At 39.2% G+C, this 23463-nt stretch overlaps 1 protein-coding gene across 1 annotated transcript; it reads right to left on the minus strand.

The window, feature by feature from the left end:
• Positions 1-8158: 8158 nt before the first annotated feature.
• Positions 8159-19557, minus strand: LOC133651586 (hyaluronan and proteoglycan link protein 1-like). The gene is made up of 4 exons (XM_062049564.1): positions 19295-19557; positions 10210-10551; positions 9817-10119; positions 8159-9425 (listed from the first exon to the last, which is right to left on the minus strand). Exons 1-4 carry the CDS (start codon positions 19383-19385, stop codon positions 9136-9138), a joined length of 1026 nt encoding a protein of 341 aa, XP_061905548.1. The 5' UTR covers positions 19386-19557; the 3' UTR covers positions 8159-9135.
• Between the last annotated feature and the right edge of the window lie 3906 nt (positions 19558-23463).

The raw sequence follows: 23463 nt of genomic DNA on the forward strand, positions 1-23463 counted from the left end.
TTGGAGAAATCAAGGCTGCTCACACGGTCACTAAGAGGGGCATTATGTTGACACATCAATTTAATGAGTATTATATTTATCCATGAGAGCATTTTTGTTGTAAATTTTGAGGTATGGCTGTTAAAAGCTTGGTTGTTGTTACGAATGATGACAGATGTGAACAAGAGCATGTATTGTCTTTGTGTGATGATGTAAATAAGGTGTGGTTGTATTGTATATTAAGAATGTGTCCATGAAGGGGCATTTGGTGACTTTTCTTATAATTGATTACATGCTACAGTATGATTATTTTTTGATTAATTATTGATTACTATGAATGTATATATGTATTATGATTAATTAGTGTCATAATTTTATTGCTTGATTTGTGGATCCCCTTAATTTAGGTAGCCAGGGACTGCAGATGGAAAGTAGCTATTTAGATATAATCTGGTACAGAACATATCTGTTTCTGAACTTAATGTTTCTGTGCAATGTCCCATCATAGATAGACTAAATTAAATACAACTATTTAGTGAATTATTGAGGCCACAATAATTCACTAGGTGTTGTAAAATATCAAAGTACTATTGCAAAAGCGAACAGTGACCTCAAACATGACCTGTCCTCCGCCTCTGTTCTTGCTGCGCTTGACTATCAGCTGTCTTTTCTTTTTCTTGGATGTTTCTGAAACTACTAATACTACTACTACTACTACTATTACTATTACTACGACTAACACTGTCCCTGTGAGAGGGACAGAGGGGGGAGGTGAGTTTGGATTGGGTCAAGTTTGAGCGTGTTGAGGTTTTATTTAATCAATATGATCAATCCGGTACAAGGATAAAGGAACGTAATGATTTAGATTGACAATTGCAGTGGTTGGCGGAAGCAACCCCAACCTCAAAGGAGGGTGCCAATTCAGTAATTAAATGTTTTGTGAATTATCTAATATCCCGACATGGTTTCCCCAAAAAGATTAGGTCAAACAACGGCACTTATTTTAAGAAAACAGGTTAATCATCTTCAGTCACAAGATCAGCACTTCTCAGGACCAGCAGCTTCCTAGGAAGGTGGAAAGACCATGAGACCAAAATGGTAAGTTTGCAAAATGTAGAATTTGTGTGCCAGTTCCTCTGTGCAGATTTGAGGATGAAAGCAGCCACTCCAGATTCCCTTACACTCGCTAAGAGGGGCACGGTCAAAGCCAATCCAGGACCAACACCCGATACCTGACTGGAAGGAACCGAGAAGAGAGACAACACCTTGCCAGCGATGACGAGAACAACTAAGGTTGCCAGCCAATGTGTCCACCGGGACTCCAGCAGCTGTGGAAAGAAGTGTCGGGAGTGCCGAAGCAGCGAGGAGGCCTGAAGCAAGCCGAGGGCCTGGACCAAAGCCCCACGCCCCATACTCTGCCCCAGCCTTCCCCAAAGCCCCCACAGCTCCAACTCTACCTGAGTTTTCCCCAATTTCGGCCAGCACGCACATGCCACTGAACAGTCTGCCCAATGGACTGAACCACACCCCAAAGAGAGACAGACTGTTTGAGTGGATCTCTTTCTTCACCAAGGCAGCCAAAAGCCAAACGAGGTGTCGGCAGGCCACCAGCCTGAGGCACCACCGAGCCATCTATACGAGCTCTAATCGAACATGGACTCATACGAAATTCAGTTGTGTGTTCAAAATCAATTGATAATTAACAATATTGGTAACTACATTCATTGCAAATGCCGGGAAAAATATTTTTGCAAATGTCTTACAGTCATAAGTCTATATACATTCATCTATTTATGTTCAATGATGTTCATGATCAAAGTATTTGTTATTCCTTTACTAAATCAAAGGGTAGGCCACTAATTGTGTTCTGTGAGATGATTTTACTGCAGGCTGGTAACAGCGATCGCTCTGAAGGAGGGTCATAGACGGAATTTTTGCCTCGTATAAAAACATTGAGGTTTTTGCCTCTATTTGCGGTAGAGATTTAAGTTAGTGGTCTATATCAGAAATTGTTTTGGTCCAGGGTCTTAAGACCCTGGAAGGCGGGTATGTAGTAGAATTTCTGACCTTTTGACCTATATTTCTTGTCTTTTACGAATGTCCGCTCATTTTCAATACTCTTGTATTTTGTGCCATTGAATGGACCAGTTGTGGGACAAAAGTGAATATTAAGTCGTGCCAACCTGTCTACAGAATGTGTTGACTGTCTAAAGGATTCGAGTTGTTATGGAACAGATAGGAAAAGCAAACAAGAAATTGACGCACTCGATAAGGAACGATGACGCACAACAGACATATAAAAAATGGCAGAAGACCGGAACTCGGGGGTGATTTTGGCTTGTGTGTGTCTTGTTTGCTCCGGAGTAACTTGTGGTTTGTTTGCACGGCCAACTCAATTCAACCTGCACTTCTGATAATGGGTAAATAATTTTGTTGTACTAAACTACTTTTGTTGCCTGCTTAAGCTTCGGACAATCCACTACACTTGCTTTGTGCACTGGTGCACAGTCATGTTGGAAGCATGGAATTGTCCAAAATGTTTTGGTATCCTGGAACATTCAAAGTTCCTTTCACTGGAACTAAGAGGCCAAGCCCAACTCCTAAAAAACAACCCCACACCATAATTCCTCCTCCACCAAATTTCACACTCGGCACAATGCAGTCCGAAATGTAGCGTTCTCCTGGCAACCTCTAAACCCAGCTCTTTAGCAACTGACTGTGCAGAAAGTCTTTGCACTATGCGCTTCAGCATCCGCTGACCCCTCTCTGTCAGTTTATGTGGCCTACCACTTCATGGCTAAGTTGCTGTTGTTCCCAAACTCTTCCATGTTCTTATAATAAAGCCGACAGTTGACTTTGGAATATTTAAGAGCGAGGAAATTTCCAGACTGGATTTGTTGCACAGGTGGCATCCTATGACAGTTCCACGCTGGAAATCACTGAGCTCCTGAGAGCGGCCCATTCTTTCACAAATGTTTGTAGAAACGGTCTCCATGCCTAAGTGCTTGATTTTATACACCTGTGGGCGGGCCAAGTAATTAGGACACCTGATTCTCATCATTTGGATGGGTGGCCAAATACTTTTGGCAATTAAGTGTATCTGCGGCTTATAATCCAGTGCATCTAATATATGGAAACATATGTTTTTTCTCTAAAATTCAGTGGGTGTGGCTAATATACCGGTGCCTCTATATTCCAGAAAATGATGTTGCAATAGACTCACTGAAAAAGGATGCATCTTTTTTCAGAAAATGTTGCTCGAACTTCGAATCGGACTTAATGTACTTTCTGTTCAACCAAATTACGGACGATGGCACATTGAGCCCAACGTTGAACTATTATGTCGCAGCTGGAAGGGTTGAGGGCAAGGCAGCAATGATTAACGCTCTGCTGAGACTGAGGCGCCTGTCAGGTCGATGAAATGACGGCTAGCCAGACAGAGTGTATTTCCTTTTTAAAACAAACCAAAAAAAACCCAGAGAGCTGCACGCAGAGCTCCATGTTTTTCCACCAGTCACCCATGAGACGTCTACATTTCACTCGGTGATATTGCAGCTTTGACTCCCTGGACTCTCAGCAGCGGCCTTTAATCACACGTTACCTCTCCCGTGATGACAGAGCAGGCAGTCCTAGTGAAAGCCAAAACATTGCACTGACCAACTAGATTTGAAATGCCACACTAATGGTGACGTTAGTGGCAATAGGCACTGAAGGTGACATGCTTATCTGGGTACTGAGGGAATACTGCTAAAGGTTAATGTACCCAGAATGCTTTGCTTTGCACATCATGACTCCTCCACAAGGGAAAAAAAGGGGTTAACAATTTGACAAGATTAATTTCCTAGGTTATGCATCATTAATTTAATCCGTGTGTTGTGTAAGTGAGGTAATTGATGAGTTGATTACGCATAAATTGAGCTCTGGAAATAGATCATGTTTACCAGGTGGTATGCATAAAATTAAAATTATATGAAAAAAAAAGCTTATAGGGAATTAAAGTTAAAGTTAAAGTACCACTAGGTGTGGTGAAATTACCCTCTGCGTTAGACCCATCCCCTTGTTCCACCCCCTGGGAGGTGAGGGGAGCGGTGAGCAGCAATGGTGGCCGTGCTCGGGAATCATTTTGATAGGAGGTAATGGGTCCCATATTTATAGTCTTTGGTATGACTCAGCCAGGGTTTAAACTCACGACCTACCGATCTCAGGGCAGACAGTCTAACCACTAGGCCAGTGGTTCTCAAATGGGGGTACGCGTACCCCTGGGGGTACTTGAAGGTATGCCAAGGGGTACGTGAGATTTTTTTAAAATATTCTAAAAATAGCAACAATTCAAAAATCCTTTATAAATATAAATAAAAACCTATCTTTTTTTCCAAATAGTTCAAGAAAGACCACTACAAATGAGCAATATTTTGCACTGTTATACAATTTAATAAATCAGAAACTGATGACATAGTGCTGTATTTTACTTCTTTATCTCTTTTTTTCAACCAAAAATGCTTTGCTCTGATTAGGGGGTACTTGAATTAAAAAAGATTTCACAGGGGGTACATCACTGAAAAAAGGTTGAGAACCACTGCACTAGGCCACTGAGCAGGTTTAAATCAAAATAAAACACAGTTAATAGATATACATAGTAAGTGGTGTTCCGATCAGGGATTCATGCTGCCGGTTCTGATACCAATCATCCATGAGTAAAATCAGCCGTTACCAATACTATTTCCCATCACATGTAGTAACTGTTTCTAGTTATGTATAGCTAGTACTATTGGCAGTTTTAAATTATCAGCATGATATTTAAACTAAGCAAAATAAAATCACTAATACTCAATAACTAAACTAGAGCAAAACGTACTATACAAAACTACTATCTATTACTCATTTGAGCATTTAAGTCCCATCTTAAAACTCATTTGTATACGCTAGCCTTTAAATAGACCCCCCTTTTAGACCAGTTGATCTGCCGTCTCTTTTCTGCTCTTCCCCCCTCTCCTGTGTGGAGAGGTTTTTAGGTGACCACAGATGTTGCGCTAGCTGTTTAAAGTTGGGACCCGGGGTGGACCACTCATCTGTGCATCAGTACAGATGAGTGGACTGGACTCTCACACTATTAACGAGATCCACTCGACGTCCATTGCACCGGTCGCCTAGGAAGGGGGTTGCGGGGGGTGTGGTGGCTTTGGGTGTGTCCAGTGTCCCCATATCAGCGGTCCCCTTCAAGGTTTCTCATTGTATCCCAATGGGTTGAGTTTTTTCTTGCCCTGATGTGGGAACTGAGCCCGAGGATGTCGTTGTGGCTTGTGCAGCCCTTTGAGACACTTGTGTATAAGGGCTATATGAATAAACTTTGATTGATTTGAATCCTTTGTTTTTGCCTTTAAAGTCACCCTGTGTCCATTGATGTATTCCCTGAATTTGCAAACATGAATAAAAACAACAAAACAATTATTATAAGAAATAAAAAATACAGACCTATTTACTCTCGTGTCGACCATATTCTGATAATACCATTGGTGTCGACAACTCCAATTTATGGATGGATCCGCACTACTTACTGTATGTATCTTGCACTTCCCAATACTACAATGCTGACACATCAACAATTACCAGATGTTACATTATCTTCTCTACTCTTATTCATCTACTTGGTCATTTCCTGTTAATAACTGCTGTAAGGCACTTCCACTTCATAAAATGGATTACGCACTTATTTCTTCTGTTGTTTCGACTTTTAAGATAGCTTAGCTGCTTAGGTGCTTAGCTAGCATGCTTGCTCCTGCTTGTTCTCGGTGTGTAACGTCACACTCAAGATACTAAGAAAAGCAGTTTATTTGCTGCAATGGTGAAGATTATTATTAACTTAAGGAATTGTTTCCACACTGTGTATGGAGACACATAATTAGCCGCTAGCGAGTCAACCACACACTAAAAAATACTGGGTTATTTTGACAACCCAATTTATGAGTTGTGAGTGTTGAGTTATATTTTGGAGTTATTTTTATGAAGAGCAATCAATTTTTTGGGTTATAAGGGTATTATTTTAACTCATTTTCTGGGTTTTCAAAACTATGAACCATTTTTGGGTAGTTTTTTTTAATGACTAATGCATTTTTGGGTAAAAGGCTTTTTTTTTACTAAACATTTTTTTCTTGAAGGGAATTTTATTATAGATTAATCTCATTAACATTATTTACAATCACACATCTTATGTACATGAAAATATATGAGCATGCTGTATAGGACTACTATGACCATACCCGGCAATTATTGTAAACAAAAAAAAATGTCAGTCATATATTGCTTTTGAGTATATTTTAATGGAATAAAAATTATTTTGATCAGTAATTGGGAAGGAGTAGGACAAACCAGCAGTAACATTTATAGTTTTTAACCAACTATTTGGTCAAGGAGCGCTAAATTGCGCAACCCAATAGTTATGTTTGGAATAACCCAACATTGTAGTGAGCATAACTCAGCTTTTGTGTTAAAAAAAATCAACCCAATAGTTGGGTTATGAATCAACAAAATTGAGTTAGCATAACTCAACTTTTGGGTTAAATAATTCAATCCAATAGTTTGGTTGGGAACAACTCAACATCAAATATTATAATAACTCAACTTTTTGGTTAAATAATTGAACGCAAAAGTTGGGTTGGAAAAATGAACCCGAAATGTTGAGTTGAAATAACTCAAATAAAGGGATTTGTCCTTTTCTGAACCAACTGACAATAAATACAGTGCCAGCCAGAAGGGATCGGCATTGAGCGGCGATGGCAATCACATATTTTTCACGAAAATTGGCCAAATCTGATCGGTGGCCAATCGATCGGAACATCCCTAATGATTAGTAGTATTGGTGTGAAAATATTTTTTGTGTATAATAGATCACCACTATTCATAGGGGTTACTTTACAAGATGCCTACCGAATTATTTGCAAAGGCCGCAAGTAATTTAAAAAAATGCCTATTTTAGATATACTAAACTGGAGGTTTTTGACAGGGGGTCCACAACCTCTAGTAGAAGACCTTTGGCAGATTCTTAAAAAACCTTTAAAAATATGTAAATTAACCCCTCAATTTTTCTACAAGTGTAAATGTGTTTGAACATAAATTAACATTGAGCCAACACACGGCAGTGAACAGACAGATAGAGGCAGAAGACATCATTTTGGGAGTGGCGTGGATCAGATGGTACAGCGGTCATCCAGAAACTTGAGGGTTCCTGGTACAAATCCAGCTTCTACCAACCTAATCACTGCTGGTGTGTCCTTGGGCAAGACATTTCACTTCACCTTGCTTCCAGTGCTGCTCACACCGGTTTATGAATGTTTGATGGTGGTCAGCCAGGTTTCTGTCAGCGACTCACTGGAGTTCTTCCAAACAGTGCATCGGTTTATTCACCTGTACATTCCAACGAGGAGGAACAACCGCTATAGCTGGTCTGCCATTTTTTGGTCGTGGTCCCAGTGATTGGCCGACAGCCCATTGTCAGTTAGCAGTTAGTTTATACTTGTTGTTTGGATCGGAAAATCTGAATCGTTTTGGAAGCCTGCTCAGTGGCGTTGTGGTTAGAGTTGTGACAACTGAATGAGCAGCACAAATAGAGTAAAAGTAAATATTTATTAATGAATTAGTCATCTTTGTTGTTAGTAAGCACATGCTTAAAACAACTTAAGCTGCATTTAGAAGTCGATGAAGAAATTAGAGCCATTAAATATGTGTATGCTTTATTATCCGACTAATCATTAAGATAATCGTTGAATAATAAACTATCAAAATAATTGTTAGTTGCAGCCCTAAAAGTCAGATAGGATTGGCTCCACTCTTGTCACCCTGAACAGGATTATTATGAGCGATAAAACAGGAATACACAAGTTCAGTATAGTCGGATATTGTAAACATGTTTTATTTTAATTTTGTTTTTCAACATGTTTCTCAAAATCTCAAAGGTATTTTTTTACAGATGTTCCTTCACTTTTATTTTTACATCATTTACATCCTTGTGGATGTCCTTGGAGAGTACATGTAACATTGAAGGACTGTAAATCTTAATTGGTTACTGTTCACTCTTGCGAGCATGAACATCTGGAACCCTACTTGTACTGTAAGAATTTAATCAGAGCAACTATGTACTCTGTTCAGCTCTAGCAAAAATAAACTTCACAGGATAATGTATCAGTAAAGTGTCCATTTCTTCTCATTTTATTGGCGCTTTCGATACAGATAAGTCAAAGTCTGTATTGATTCATTCATTTTCACATTCATTTAAAAACAAAAAATAAAACACATTGGACCACTATGGTCCGAGTACCTTCCGTTCATTCTATTTCCAATTTTCAAACGCAAATCAAAAAACAAAGTTAGGGCCGTTTTTCGATTTTGACTATATATGGCGGATTTGAAAACAAACAAAATAGGGTTGATTTTCATTAAAATATTGCCATAAAATTAGATTTTGTACTGTTTTCTTTTTATGGATGTTTATTTTTCCAGATAAACACAACAATCCAAATCAAGTTTATCCAAAATGCAAAAATGCATGTTTATTTGTGTGATGACAAATTTAACCTTCATATTTAGCATGTTTTTAGCATAACGGTAACACCTTTGTTCAGCAGGAGTCCTATTGACATTTTAAAAAAGTGTCATTAAATAGTTGTCCAACTTTTGTTTCAGAACTAAAAATAGAAAAAATGGCCCAAAGTTTTTTGGGGGATTTGCTTTGGAGAATTGGAAATCGAATGGACGGGAGGTACACAGACCCACTGAACTAAGCAATACAAAAGACATTCAATGTTGGAGATGCAAATCTTGCTGTAGTATAAAATGTTAACTGTTGCTAAGTATTTGTGATGTTTGTGAAATGTATTGTTTTCTAGAATTGCAAAGGAATCAACCTTAAACTTCACGTGACCGGACAAACCAATCAAGTTATTGTCTCTGGCAAATAGTTCATATTGCAACATTGATGTTTGACATGCATGCATTTTTTAAGCAACTATTGCATATGGATGTGAGCTGTGCAGTAAATGCTTCTTATAGGTAACCACAATTTCTGGATGTTATGATGTTCGTACTAGTCACGATCCAAAGATTTGTTACTAATTTGGAATGTGCTAGCAGCTCTTTGGTGGCCATGGCTTTTACTTCGCCCACTCAGGGATCAGCCTTGTAGCAGTAGACACCAAAGAGCTTCTGCTGCTTGTCTGGGAATCCAACAAAGCGCACTGCAGCCTCCGTGGGGCTGCAGTTCTTGCGGGGTCGGGAGATTGGGTAGCGGACGCTGCCGTCGGCCAACCAGCCGGCGTCGCAGCGATCATAGCCTTCGAGCTTCCACGCGGCGAACATGTGGCCCACCTTGGCGATCTCTGCGCCGTCGTCGATACAAGCCCGCACTGCCTCGTCGAAGGTGAGGCTGTTAGGCTGGGTTAGCCAGTAGAAACGTCCTGAAGGTGGCAGACAAAACAGAACATTAGAACAGGAAATACGTTTCAGTCTCATAACTAAAAGGTTGATGCGTGTCAGGTTTATGTCCAATTGGAAATCACGCTGCTACAAAAATGTCACAAATTGGCCCAAACACAACAATGAATTATGGTCCACATGTGGTCAAGATCTGCTCGCCAGATGTATCCTTGTTTATTCAGACCCGTCTCCCCTCCATTCTGCTCAAACCTTCAATGGTTCTGACAACTACACCAGAGGTGTGTATGGTGACATGAATGGAGACCACGGACGGATGTATCAACCAACTACAGCAGAGCCATGTGTTGACCATCATTTTCTCCTCGTATTTTATTACTACGAACTTATTCCCACCCCAAACTGAATACTCACCCTTCAAGATGGGAGAGTAGCAGAACACGTCAAAGCGGCTCAGGTATTTGTCACGCTTTCCATAGTTTCTGACGCCAGCTATGCTGTTGGCGCCGCCGCAGGGCCCTCTCGGCTTTGTGATGGGATACTGCACGGTGCCATCCTGCAGCCAGCCAGCATTGCACCAGTCCAGGCCGCCTTTCCATTCATCGAACAACTGGTCGAAGGTGGCGACCGTTGCGTCCTGATCCAAACAAGCTTGCGTCGCCTCATCGAAGTTAAAGCTGTAGCGGCCGAGAGGTGGAAAGTAGGGAAACACCACACCTACGGCGGAGGATATTCAGTTATAATTGTTAAGATTGTGAAATTGTTCAATGGAAACAATCTATAATCATATAATAACAATGTAATTACCATCAAGGAGGCCAGCTCGCACCTCCAGTTCAACCTCTTGTACAGTGTCCATCATCCCGTTAATGATCTCACAGCGATATTTTCCAGTGTCATCCGTCGAGACGTCAGTTATCACCAAGGAAGCATCCTCACTATCCAGCTCCTGCAGGTGGACGCGATCCTCGAAGCTGCCGTAGGTCATCTTGTGGAAGCCCATGGAAAGCAGTACGTCTTCATTCAGAGCCTCATCCTCCTCTACCTTGGTCCATTTGACTCGAATGCCGACGCCGAAGAAGCTATGAGCACTTCCTGGAAGACGACATGGCAATGTGACGGTGGCCCCAAGGTCGGCGATCACCTTAGCTAGAAAAAAGAAGAGGATTGTTCAATGTCATTTTGTTTGCCATTACTCCAATAATAAATGTATCCACTGAAGCATATCAGTGAGTCAGTTGAAACTAAGCGGAAGACATGTTCTCATTTATCCAGGTCATTTTAATCTATGGGCATTCCATCGATCGCAACTGTACCATTCAGTTTGTCTTTAACCTTTTGCCTCGCATCCGAGCAGGCCTCATCAGTTCTTCCACATAGACTTAGATTTGTCAGATCTGACCAAAGGGGTGGGCTGCATGGAAAACTTGATGAATGTGTATCTTGTCATCCGCTTACTCGGGACATCCAATCGATCACAGTTCAGTTTGTCTTGGACAACACTTCGCATTTCATTCGAGCATGCTTCACCAGTCCATGTTTATAGACTTGCATCGGTTGGATCTAGTCAGATCGAGACATTCATTACACCCACGTATTGATTAACGTTTCCAAGCAACCCACCCTCAAAATGGCTAGACATTTATGTTGTCCCATGGGCTTTCACAATCTCTGTGTCCGCCATATTTAGACCTCACAAGTCTTTTCTTAGATAAGTGGGCCTGAAGCAGCCAAGCGGCAATGACACCCTCTAGGCAATAATAGGGCGCAGATGGACAGATATAGACAACCTTTGACCCCCTTTACCGCAGATACAGCCCTGAACAATCAGCCTAGTAATTGAAGTCAGGATCTGCAGTCTGAAACCGTCTGTGAGTGATTTTGACAGAAAGTTGTGTAGTGAATACACAAACTGGAGCTGTGCTTGGAATCTACTGTCACTGGCTCTAAAGGATTTCCTTCCTTGGCGTAGAGTGTAGCCACTGGTATCTTTCCATCCCCACATAATTGGTCTTTTTGCACATTTAGACTTAAAGGATTTAAATCACACAGCAGATATATCTTTGTTCAGAGGCTGTAACATCGTTAATATTCAGTTTTACTGCATAGGAACATAGCAGAAGCACCATTGACAATCTACCCTTTAGCTCAAATTACACCATATAAAAAAACACTAAAAAGTTTCTTGACTGTTAATATAGGATTATAGTATTATATTATAAGGGCTATAGGAAACACTCTGTGCCGAATAATTGTATATACTGTAGATTTTACAGTCACAAGGAATGACTCAAGCCTTTGCCATGCCTCATAAATGTACATTTAATGAGGTGTGCTTCAAACCGGAGGGACTTAAAAATTCTTGGAACAGAGGAAAGTGACGTCAAGACAGACCCTCATCATGCCACTCATAAATAGAAGTAAGAAACGTGTGCCTCTCTATTTCCTACTGATAACAAGTGAAATGACATGAAGTGTTTTGTCTTGATTAAAGGAGACTTAGTATGCAAAACCAACATCTTCTTACCTATTGGTACCTGTTTTGTGTATTTGGGATCTCCTTAAGTCCCAAAAATGTTTAATCAAACCATGGAGGCATTGCAGAGATATTTATACAACTTTACTTGCCTTCCTTCATATTTCGTCCAACCAAGCCTTTTGGAATTTTCCCCAGTTTTTGAGTTTTTTGCCAGTTGTGACGTCAGCGGATATCTCCATGTATGGTAGAAATGTACCTAAAGAGCTTTGCGCGAATCCGCCGCCATCGTAGTCTGACGCTGTAGTCAATTAGCTCCTTCTTTTTCTCTACTGTCAACATATTTATTTCTTGTTACTTTATGTCATTTTACTCTATTTTTCAATTGTTTCCTATTTTACTACTGCAATGTAATACAGACTGCACTTTGTTCACTCCTGGTTTAATTACATACTGTATATTATTTTGCCCTTCCTGAATGTTGGAATTTAGTTCGACATATAGGTAAACAGTCCTTTAAAGTGTACATGCAGTGCACATACATGTAGTAAGCCTGGCATAAACTGGAAAACAGTTCAACACAACCACATAGGGTAAAGGTTTGATCTAATGCCGCTAGCTTAATGCTAAGATACAATGGAAGCCCCCATTGACAGGCTAACATAATTAGCAATATTATATTTTACAAACCTTTAACAAATGAGATTTTATTTTTTATTTTTTGCAAGAAATGTATTTCTACTAACAGACACATAGTCACCCAACTGAAACAAATGTGTACTGCAGAGGCCAGTCTGGTGCTCGCATTGTGCGTAAATTCGCTACAGAAGCCTCAAGAATCAAGTTTTATGAAACTTGATTGGCAAAATTTGGCTACACATACACTACCGTTCAAAAGTTTGGGGTCACATTGAAATGTCCTTATTTTTGAAGGAAAAGCACTGTACTTTTCAATGAAGATAACTTTAAACTAGTCTTAACTTTAAAGAAATACACTCTATACATTGCTAATGTGGTAAATGACTATTATAGCTGCAAATGTCTGGTTTTTGGTGCAATATCTACATAGGTGTATAGAGGCCCATTTCCAGCAACTATCACTCCAGTGTTCTAATGGTACAATGTGTTTGCTCATTGGCTCAGAAGGCTAATTGATGATTAGAAAACCCTTGTGAAATCATGTTCACACATCTGAAAACAGTTTAGCTCGTTACAGAAGCTACAAAACTGACCTTCCTTTGAGCAGATTGAGTTTCTGGAGCATCACATTTGTGGGGTCAATTAAATGCTCAAAATGGCCAGAAAAAGAGAACTTTCATCTGCAACTCGACAGTCTATTCTTGTTCTTAGAAATGAAGGCTATTCCACAAAATTGTTTGGGTGACCCCAAACTTTTGAACGGTAGTGTATCATCATCATCATCGGCAGTCACTCGTAGTCGAGTATGACTGTCCTCAGAATGGATGGATTCCCATTCGGGAGGACGCCTGCACGTGACGTCTTTTAGCGTGGGGAGACTGATGCGCCTGCAGCCACCACACGGTCCTTGGCAGAGAGGGGCCTTGATCCAGTGGCATGGATCCATGACGACTGGAGACCACCCTCTGTTGCAGCCTTCATCCGCCTTCAGTGCCGTTGTGACATGCAGTGTCATCCTCCGCCACTTCCACCGTTGAGGTCTTTGAAATGCTATTCAACCCATAGCTGGGACCCTGACAGGTACTACCACCCTGGGTCAGAGTGGACCTGGGAGCAATGATGACTGAGGAGTTACATCACCTGGAAGATGAGGAGTTATACTTCTGTGTAGCAAAATATTTAAAAAAGAAGAAAATACACGTATGGGAAACACCTAAAACACACCCAGTTTCTAGGAATAAGCTTTAACATCTTCTCTTCCTTTGCTGCTGGCATGGTTGTGTCGTTATGGTGAAATAATTAACAAGCACAGCTGGTGCAAACACAGCACGCCAACACCTACTCTCTAATTCCAATGTACTCTCCCTTGTTGTTCCAAGCTGAATAATGAGCACAAACATAAAAGGTGGGCACAACACCGTTGCATGGATGCAAAGAAGTCATCCCCAGCAGGCCAGCCTGTCATGTTTAATACAACTCATATTTAATAAGCATATAAGTCCTCAACATCTGATCTTGTTACATGAACTCCAACCCAGTCTTTGGATTCAGGCCATTTCCAGGCAAGCCTTTTTGCCTCCAAAAATCCTGGCAACCCATAGGGAAACACCTACAACTAGAATCACATGTAACAGACTATTTATATACCTCGCAGAGAAACACAGTCGGCCGACGTTCAGCTTAGGGCGCCAGACGTTGGACTGTGGGTTATTAATCTCAACTCGGTTCCTGTCAGAAGGCCCGTTACTGTGGCAAATTGCCAAAAAGCTCAGAGCGCCATAGTGAATCAGTAAGTGTAAGGACACACGGCACCCTGTGAACACACAGACAATACGGTTCACATGGTTTTACTGAGTCCCGAAGCACACCAAAAGCAGAAAACATAAAAAAATGAAACTCAGCAGCCGATATTGACAGTAAAATGTCGTTCTCGCAATTGTTGGATATAAATTCAAACCATAACCAACCATGCATCACTATAGCTCGTCTCAAAGCCGTGACTTATTTTGAGTTTGTTGGTGTTTTCCTGTGTGTAGTGTTTTAGTTCTTGTCTTGCGCTCCTATTTTGTTGTTGATTGTCATGTCATGTAAGGATGTACTTTGTGGACGCCGTCTGCTGCTCCACACGCTGTAAGTCTTTGCTGTTGTCCAGCATTCTGTTTTAGTTTACTTTGTAGCCAGTTCAGTTTTAGTTTTGTTTTGCATAGCCATCCCTAAGCTTCAATGCCTTTTCTTAGCGGCACTCGCCTTTTGTTTATTTTTGGTTTAAGCATTAGATAACTTTTTACCTGCACGTTGCCTGCCGCTGTCGTCTGCATATTGTGATCACGACAAACCATGTTCCCGACATCCACAAAGCAGTTAGCTACCTGCTGCCACCTACTGATATGGAAGAGTGTTACACGGTTACTCTGCCGCGCTGTAGACGGCACAGATACTCAACAACGGCACATTATTTGCGAATTATAATTACTGGTTTGCAAAAAATATTTTTAACCCCATTAGGTGAAATGACATCTCCCACGTCACACCAGACTGTATCTCACGGTACACTAGTGTGCCGCGGCACAGTGGTTGAAAAACACTGGCCTACTACATGGATGTGGCAACTCCACATTGGGGCTGTGGCGGCCTGTCACCATATCATTATTACTTTTACATTTAACAGAAATGTGAGTTATTTGTACAATTGTCAAAATTATCATTTCATGAATTTGTTATTAAGTGTTCCTTGTAACATTACAGGATTTGAACAAAAATAGGAAAATAAATACCGCACTGATGTTTTACTTATTTTATACCACACACACTTTTTTTAAAGTGGACGCCAGATGGCAGTAAAAGCACATTTTCAGAGGTCATTCTAAAATGACTTTACTGTTTGATTGAATTATAACTGACCTCATAATCCTTATCATGCTGTAATGTGAGTAGGTCTCACTTCATAAAGGTTGTGTGTCTAAACTCTGCAGAGCAAAAAGTGCCAATTAAGACTTGTTCAGGAAAATCAATCAGAGCATTTGCAATGCGGTCATATTTTGACAATGTAGAACAAATCGCAAGTGGAAATAGAATGTAAAGCAGCACATCAAACAGTAAGCCAGACGACTGCTAGCCAGACGACTGCTATGTACTTTTTCTAATTAGTATGTGACTCATATTGCTTATTAAACAACAACAAAGGCTGTAACGTGTGCTCAGCTGTGGAAACAAATCACACATGCAGTTGTGACTTACTGGCCGTTGCGGGAACGGTTTCAACATTTGTATAAAATCTGTTTTTGATCTACCACTTGTGATATCCACTGAGACAGCATGCAGCGGATATATGTGTGTGTTTATATATATATATATATATATATATATATATACATATATATATATATATATATATATATATATATATATATATATATATATATATATATATACCATACCATACCATACCATACCAACTTTATTTATAAAGCCCTTTAAAAATATATATATATATACATATATATATATATATATATATATATATATATATATATATATATATATATATATATATATATATATATATATATATATATATATATATTAGGGCTGTGAATCTTTGGGTGATTTTTTTTCAATTCAACACGATTTTCGATTCAAAAACGATTTTTCCCGATTCAAAACGATTGTCTATTCATTCAATACATAGGATTTCAGCAGGATCTACCCCAGTCTGCTAACATGCAAGCAGAGTAGTAGATTTTTGTAAAAAGCTTTTATAATTGTAAAGGACAATGTTTTATCAACTGATTGCAATAATGTAAATTTGTTTTAACTATTAAATGAACCAAAAATATGACTTATTTTATCTTTGTGAAAATATTGGACACAGTGTGTGGTCAAGCTTATGAGATGCGATGCAAGTGTAAGCCACTTGACACTATTGTTCTTTATTTGTATTTTTATAAATGTCTAATGATAATGTCAATGAGGGATTTGTAATCACTGCTATGTTGAAATTGTAACTAATCTTGATACTGTTGTTGATAATATTCATTTTTGTTTCACTACTTTTGGTTTGTTCTGTGTCGTGTTTGTGTCTCCTCTCACTGGGTCAGGTTTGGTTTTGGAATTTGATTGCATTGTTATGGTATTGCTGTGTATTGTTTTGTTGGATTGATTAATACAAAAATTTAAAAAATTAAAAAAAAATGTGAAAATAAATTAATAAAAAAAACAACAACAATTTTTTAAAAATGAGAATCGATTCTCATCGATTCTCGTGAGAATCGCGATTCAAATTCGAATCGATTTTTTCCCACACACCTAATATATATATATATATATATATATATATATATATATATATATATATATATATATATATATATATATATATATATATATATATATATATATATATATATATATTATAGATGTCCGATAATGACTTTTTTGCCGATATCCGATATTTCGATATTGTCCAACTATTAATTACCGATTCCGATATCAACCGATACCGATATATACAGTCGTGGAATTAACACATTATTATGCTTAATTTTGTTGTGATGCCCCGCTGGATGCATTAAACAATGTAACAAGGCTTTCCAAAATAAATCAACTAAAGTTATGGAAAAAAATGCCAACATGGAACTGCCATATTTATTATTGAAGTCACAAAGTGCATCATTTTTTTTAGCATGCCTCAAAACAGCAGCTTGCAATTTGGGACATTTGGAATTTGAGAGAGCATGAGGAGGTTGAGGTGGGCGGGGTTGAGGTGGGGGGGTAGGGGGTGGGGGTGGGGGGGGGTGTATATTGTAGCGTCCCGGAAGAGTTAGTGCTGCAAGGGGTTCTGGGTATTTGTCTGTTGTGTTTATGTTGTGTTACGGTGCAGATGTTCTCCAGAAATGTGTTTGTCATTCTTGTTTGGTGTGGGTTCCTAGTGTGGCGCATATTTGTAACAGTGTTAAAGTTGTTTATTCGGCCACCCTCAGTGTGACCTGTATGGCTGTTGACCAAGTATGCCTTGGTCAAAAAGCCGTAGATATTATGTGACTGGGCCGGCACGCAAAGGCAGGGCCTTTAAGGCACGCCCCCAATATTGTTGTCTGGGTGGAAATCGTTTGAAATTCGGGAGAATGATTGCCCCGGGAGATTTTTGGGAGTGGCACTGAAATTCGGGAGTCTCCCGGGAAAATCGGGAGGGTTGGCAAGTATGACTGGGAGACGCAACTGCTCTGTACTTCTCCCTACGTCCGTGTACCACTCTGTACAGCGGCGTTTTAAAAAGTCATACATTTTACTTTTTCAAACAGATACCGATAATTTCCGATATTAAATTTTAAAGCATTTATCGGCCGATATTATCAGACATTTCTAATATATATATATATATATATATATATATATATATATATATATATATATATATATATATATATATATATATACACCACCGTTCAAAAGTTTGGGGTCACCTAAACAATTTTGTGGAATAGCCTTCATTTCTAAGAACAAGAATAGACTGTCGAGTTTCAGATGAAAGTTCTCTTTTTCTGGCCATTTTGAGCTTAATTGACCCCACAAATATGATGCTCCAGAAACTCAATCTGCTCAAAGGAAGGTCCGTTTTGTAGCTTCTGTAACAAGCTAAACTGTTTTCAGATGTGTGAACATGATTGCACAAGGGTTTTCTAATCATCAATTAGCCTTCTGAGCCAATGAGCAAACACATTGTACCATTAGAACACTGGAGTGATAGTTGCTGGAAATGGGCCTCTATACACCTATGTAGATATTGCATCAAAAACCAGACATTTGCAGCTACAAAAGTCATTTACCAAATTAGCAATGTATAGAGTGTATTTCTTTAAAGTGAAGACTAGTTTAAAGTTATCTTCATTGAAAAGTACAGTGCTTTTCCTGCAAAAAAAAGGACATTTAAATGTGACCCCAAACTTTTGAACGGTAGAGTATATATATATATATATATATATATATATATATATATATATATATATATATATATATATATATATATATATATATATATATATATATATATATATATATATATGTATATATATATATATATGTATGTATATATATATTTACATAAAGCATTTATTTATATATATATATATATATATATATATATATATATATATATATATATATATATATATATATATATATATATATATATATATATATATATATATATATATATATATATATATATATATTATTAATTAATATATATGTATAATATATATTGAATATATATAAAATATTGATTAATATATATTAATATATATAAAAACATTCTAAATAAATACATACATATACACACACACACACACACACACACACACACACACACACACACACACACACACACACACTCACACACACACACACACACACACACACACACACACAGAGAATGCAGTCAGTGCAATCAAGCTCGTGGATTGTTCTAATCCATCCTATCATACACTTCCCGCTAAAATTCAGAACAACCAAAGGGCTCTTGAGTATAAAATTGTACGCAGCCCCACATCCACCAGACAAGGTCGGCCCCCATGACCCTATTCTGCAGTGCAACCAGTCGTGTTCATGGTTCTGCCTCACTTCAAGAGCATTTAGAGCGATTATTCATGCTGCACAGTGTGGTGGTCTGCATGTAGCAAGTCAATGAGCCAAATGTTACCACTCCAGACCCCTCTAACCCAGTGACTTCTTGGCTCAGTACCAAGAACAAGTCATTTCCGGATATGATTGTAATCTTACCTGAATATGGTGCATCAATGTCCGTCAGCTGAGTGTACACACTGCCAGCCAGGGTTAAGGCGAACAAGGTGATGTACAGCAGACTCGTCATGTTGTCTTTTTTTCTTTAGTAGTAATTCAAAATTAAATCAAAAATGTAATGTTAATATTCGGAGCTTGTTATTAAATTTTGGGCTGGAATCTTCTTTTCGGTGCAGCAGCCGCCTTTGATGCTACTGGAAAGTTTGGGCCCCTCCGAGGTCTTGACAAGCGTCTTTTATTGAAGCCTTGTACGGATCAGACCACTCCCCTTACCATTAGCCCATCATCATGCACAGCTCTTTAGAGGCTCCCTTTTGGCACATTATGTGGAAGCCCCCTCCTCCGCCTTGGCAGAATGGAGGACTTGACTGTGTTCTTGACAACCACCACGTAGACAATGTACGTATTTGTTGAGACTATTTGGATTCGTTGCTCAACTGCAGTGATTCATTTATTTAAAAAAAACCTCCCTTTATTGAGTGATTGATTGAAAACCACATTTAGAAGCTGGTGAATCATTATAAAGTAAGATCGGACGAAGGATTTTAAATAGTAGGACAGTGCCATATGTGTGCTTTAATACCATATTTGGTATTTTTAGTCTACTGTCTGATAATCATCTTTAAAACTAGTTATGTGTGGTTTAGGCTTTTATGCAAGCACAAAATCCGCAAGCAGTCCTTAACAATTCACATGTGTACTATGTTCCCTCCAACTTATGAAAACAATGTTCCCTTTTAATGGCTCTAAAAAGTGCAGTTACACTCAGTTTTAACTAAATAAGTAGCTTTTTTTTTTTGCTTATTTGAATGCGCTGATATCTACGGATGGGTACTGAATTTGGTACTTTTACAGTGTAGGTACCAACCGAAGTCCATCGGTTCTACCAGATATGGTGCCTTATTTTGATACCTTTGTTGGAAAAAAAAGCACCCTGAGAGGACTCAGCCGGTCTGCTCCTGGGTAATGTTACAATTTTCCATGCCAACAAAGCAAGAAAAAGGCGCTCAAAAGTACAGTGCGGCTCCACTTTTCTAAACGCGCTAGCTCAATGCTACTTTACATTGAATCTGCCATTGACCTGCTTTTGATTAGCATTCACTATTTTACATTGCGAGTAATGATTCGTTATGTACAAACCCCGTTTCCATATGAGTTAGGAAATTGTGTTAGATGTAAATATAAACGGAATACAATGATTTGCGAATCATTTTCAACCCATATTCAGTTGAATATGCTACAAAGACAACATATTTGATGTTCAAACTGATAAACATTTTATTTTTTGCAAATAATCATTAACTTTAGAATTTGATGCCAGCAACACGTGACAAAGAAGTTGGGAAAGGTGGCAATAAATACTGATAAAGTTGAGGAATGCTCATCAAACACTTATTTGGAACATCCCACAGGTGAACAGGCAAATTAGGAACAGGTGGGTGTCATGATTGGGTATAAAAGTAGATTCCATGAAATGCTCAGTCATTCACAAACAAGGATGTGGCGAGGGTCACCACTTTGTCAACAAATGCGTGAGCAAATTGTTGAACAGTTTAAGAAAAACCTTTCTCAACCAGCTATTGCAAGGAATTTAGGGATTTCACCATCTACGGTCCGTAATATCATCAAAGGGTTCAGAGAATCTGGAGAAATCACTGCACGTAAGCAGCTAAGCCCGTGACCTTCGATCCCTCAGGCTGTACTGCATCAACAAGCGACATCAGTGTGTAAAAGAAATCACCACATTGGCTCAGGAACACTTCAGAAAGCCACTGTCAGTAACTACATTTGGTCGCTACATCTGTAAGTGCAAGTTAAAACTCTCCTATGCAAGGCGAAAACCGTTTATCAACAACACCCAGAAACGCTGTCGGCTTCGCTGGGCCTGAACTCATCTAAGATGGACTGATACAAAGTGGAAAAGTGTTCTGTGGTCTGACGAGTCCACATTTCAAATTGTTTTTGGAAAATGTGGACGTCGTGTCCTCCGGACAGAAGAGGAAAAGAACCAGTGTTGGGACTAACGCGTTACAAAGTAAGTTAGTTTCGGCGGTAACTAGTAATCTAACACGTTATTTTTTATATTCAGTAACTCAGTTACCGTTACTACATGATGCGTTACTGCGTTATTTTACATTATTTTTTATGTAGTATCGGCTAGAAACAGAAGATCTGAGTGTGTTTTATTGCAGCGCTGCGGTGGAAAAGAAGAGGCGTGCTTTGTGTGGGTGGGGGTGGGGGGCGGGGGCTCCCAGACCGTAGTTGAGGGGCGCAGGGGAGACGTTCCTCCAGGGCCTATGTACTTCGGGGCTAACAACCTTCACTTTACCCGGAAGTGGGTCTTTACAGCTTAGGGTGAATGACGAGGCCGGCGGTTTGTTGCAACTTTGTGACTTTATTGCACGCAGCCATTCACCAAGCTAGAGCACCTGCACGCACTCACTGTCGCCGTTCCCTCACCTCTCTCGCCCACTCACTCACTGACGTCACTCACACATGCTGTCATATCTTAAAGGGCCACAAACACACACACATACGCTACTCTCATAACAACTAACATGACATCATGGTGAAGCCAGAAGTCGAGTGTCTTAACATTCTCAATACTTTTCTTTTGTCGAGCACAAAGAAAATAACATTGTAGTTAAATGTAAGTTGTGTCTTGGATCAAATATCCTATCTACTTAAAGTTAAAGTTAAAGTGCCATTATGTTGCAGCTATTTAAAATAGTTTTGTCAATTTGTTCTGGCCTGAAATAAATTGGCCCTTTGAAACATATCTCTGTCTTTGTGTGTTGTACGTAGAGCACATTGCTTTCTGAGTTCAGTGATGCAAATGCATGTCAAGTTGATCAACAGATTGTATTATTCTCCAGTGCAATAACAGTACTGAAATAATAGCTAAAAGGGCATTAATGGGAGCCTTAAAAAAAAAGGGGAAAAAAAGAAGTAACTAAATAGTTACTTTTCACAGTAACACATTACTTTTTGGTGTAAATAACTGAGTTAATAACTACTTTTAAAATAAAGTAACTAGTAACTGTAACTAGTTACTGGTTTTCAGTAACTAATCCAACACTGAAAAGAACCATCCGGAATGTGATGGTATGGGGGTGTATTAGTGCCCAAGATATGGGTAACTTACACATCTGTGAAGGCGCCATTAATGCTGAAAGGTACATACAGGTTTTGGAGCAACATATGTTGCCATCCAAGCAACGTTACCATGGACGCCCCTGCTTATTTCAGCAAGACAATGCCAAGCCACGTGTTACATCAACGTGGCTTCATAGTAAAAGAGTGCGGGTACTAGACTGGCCTGCCTGTAATCCAGACCTGTCTCCCATTGAAAATGTGTGGCGCAATATGAAGCCTAAAATACCACAACAGAGACCCCCGGACTGCTGAACAACTTAAGCTGTACATCAAGCAAGAATGGGAAATAATTCCACCTGAGAAGCTTAAAAAATGTGTCTCCTCAGTTCCCAAACGTTTACTGAGTGTTGTTAAAAGGAAAGGCCATGTAATACAGTGGTGAACATGCTCTTTCCCAACTACTTTGGCACATGTTGCAGCCATGAAATTCCAAGTTAATTATTATTTGCAAAAAAAAAAAAAAAAGTTTATGAGTTTGAACATCAAATATCTTGTCTTTGTAGTGCATTCAATTGAATATGGGTTGAAAAGGATTTGCAAATCATTGTATTCCATTTATATTTACATCTAACACAATTTCCCAACTCATATGGAAACAGGGTTTGTAAATCATTAACTTATTCAACTATTCATTTATGATAACTATTGTATTTATTACTCATTGATATAATTGTGTTACAAATTGAGAACAGGAAGTGACCAAGAGGTACAATTAAATAAGCTCTGCTTCTTCCTACTCCTTTTCGGACATGTTTTAATGAGACATTTAAAAAATATAATGTATCTGCGGAGAGGCGGGGCCGGCAGTCCGACAGAGAGGCAGGGCACACCAGAGCCCACTCCAAGATGGCGGCGAGGAGACGTTGACGGCGAGCAAGTAGCGAGATCGATGCCGCAATTATCACCAGGTGCGTGGAGCGCTGAGCTGGGCACAATTTAATAATCCTCATGAACTGTATAAGAGGGCGGCAGCCGCGGACGTGAGGAGAAGA

The sequence above is a fragment of the Entelurus aequoreus genome, linkage group LG06, assembly GCF_033978785.1.
Source record: "Entelurus aequoreus isolate RoL-2023_Sb linkage group LG06, RoL_Eaeq_v1.1, whole genome shotgun sequence".
Taxonomy (NCBI): domain Eukaryota; kingdom Metazoa; phylum Chordata; class Actinopteri; order Syngnathiformes; family Syngnathidae; genus Entelurus; species Entelurus aequoreus.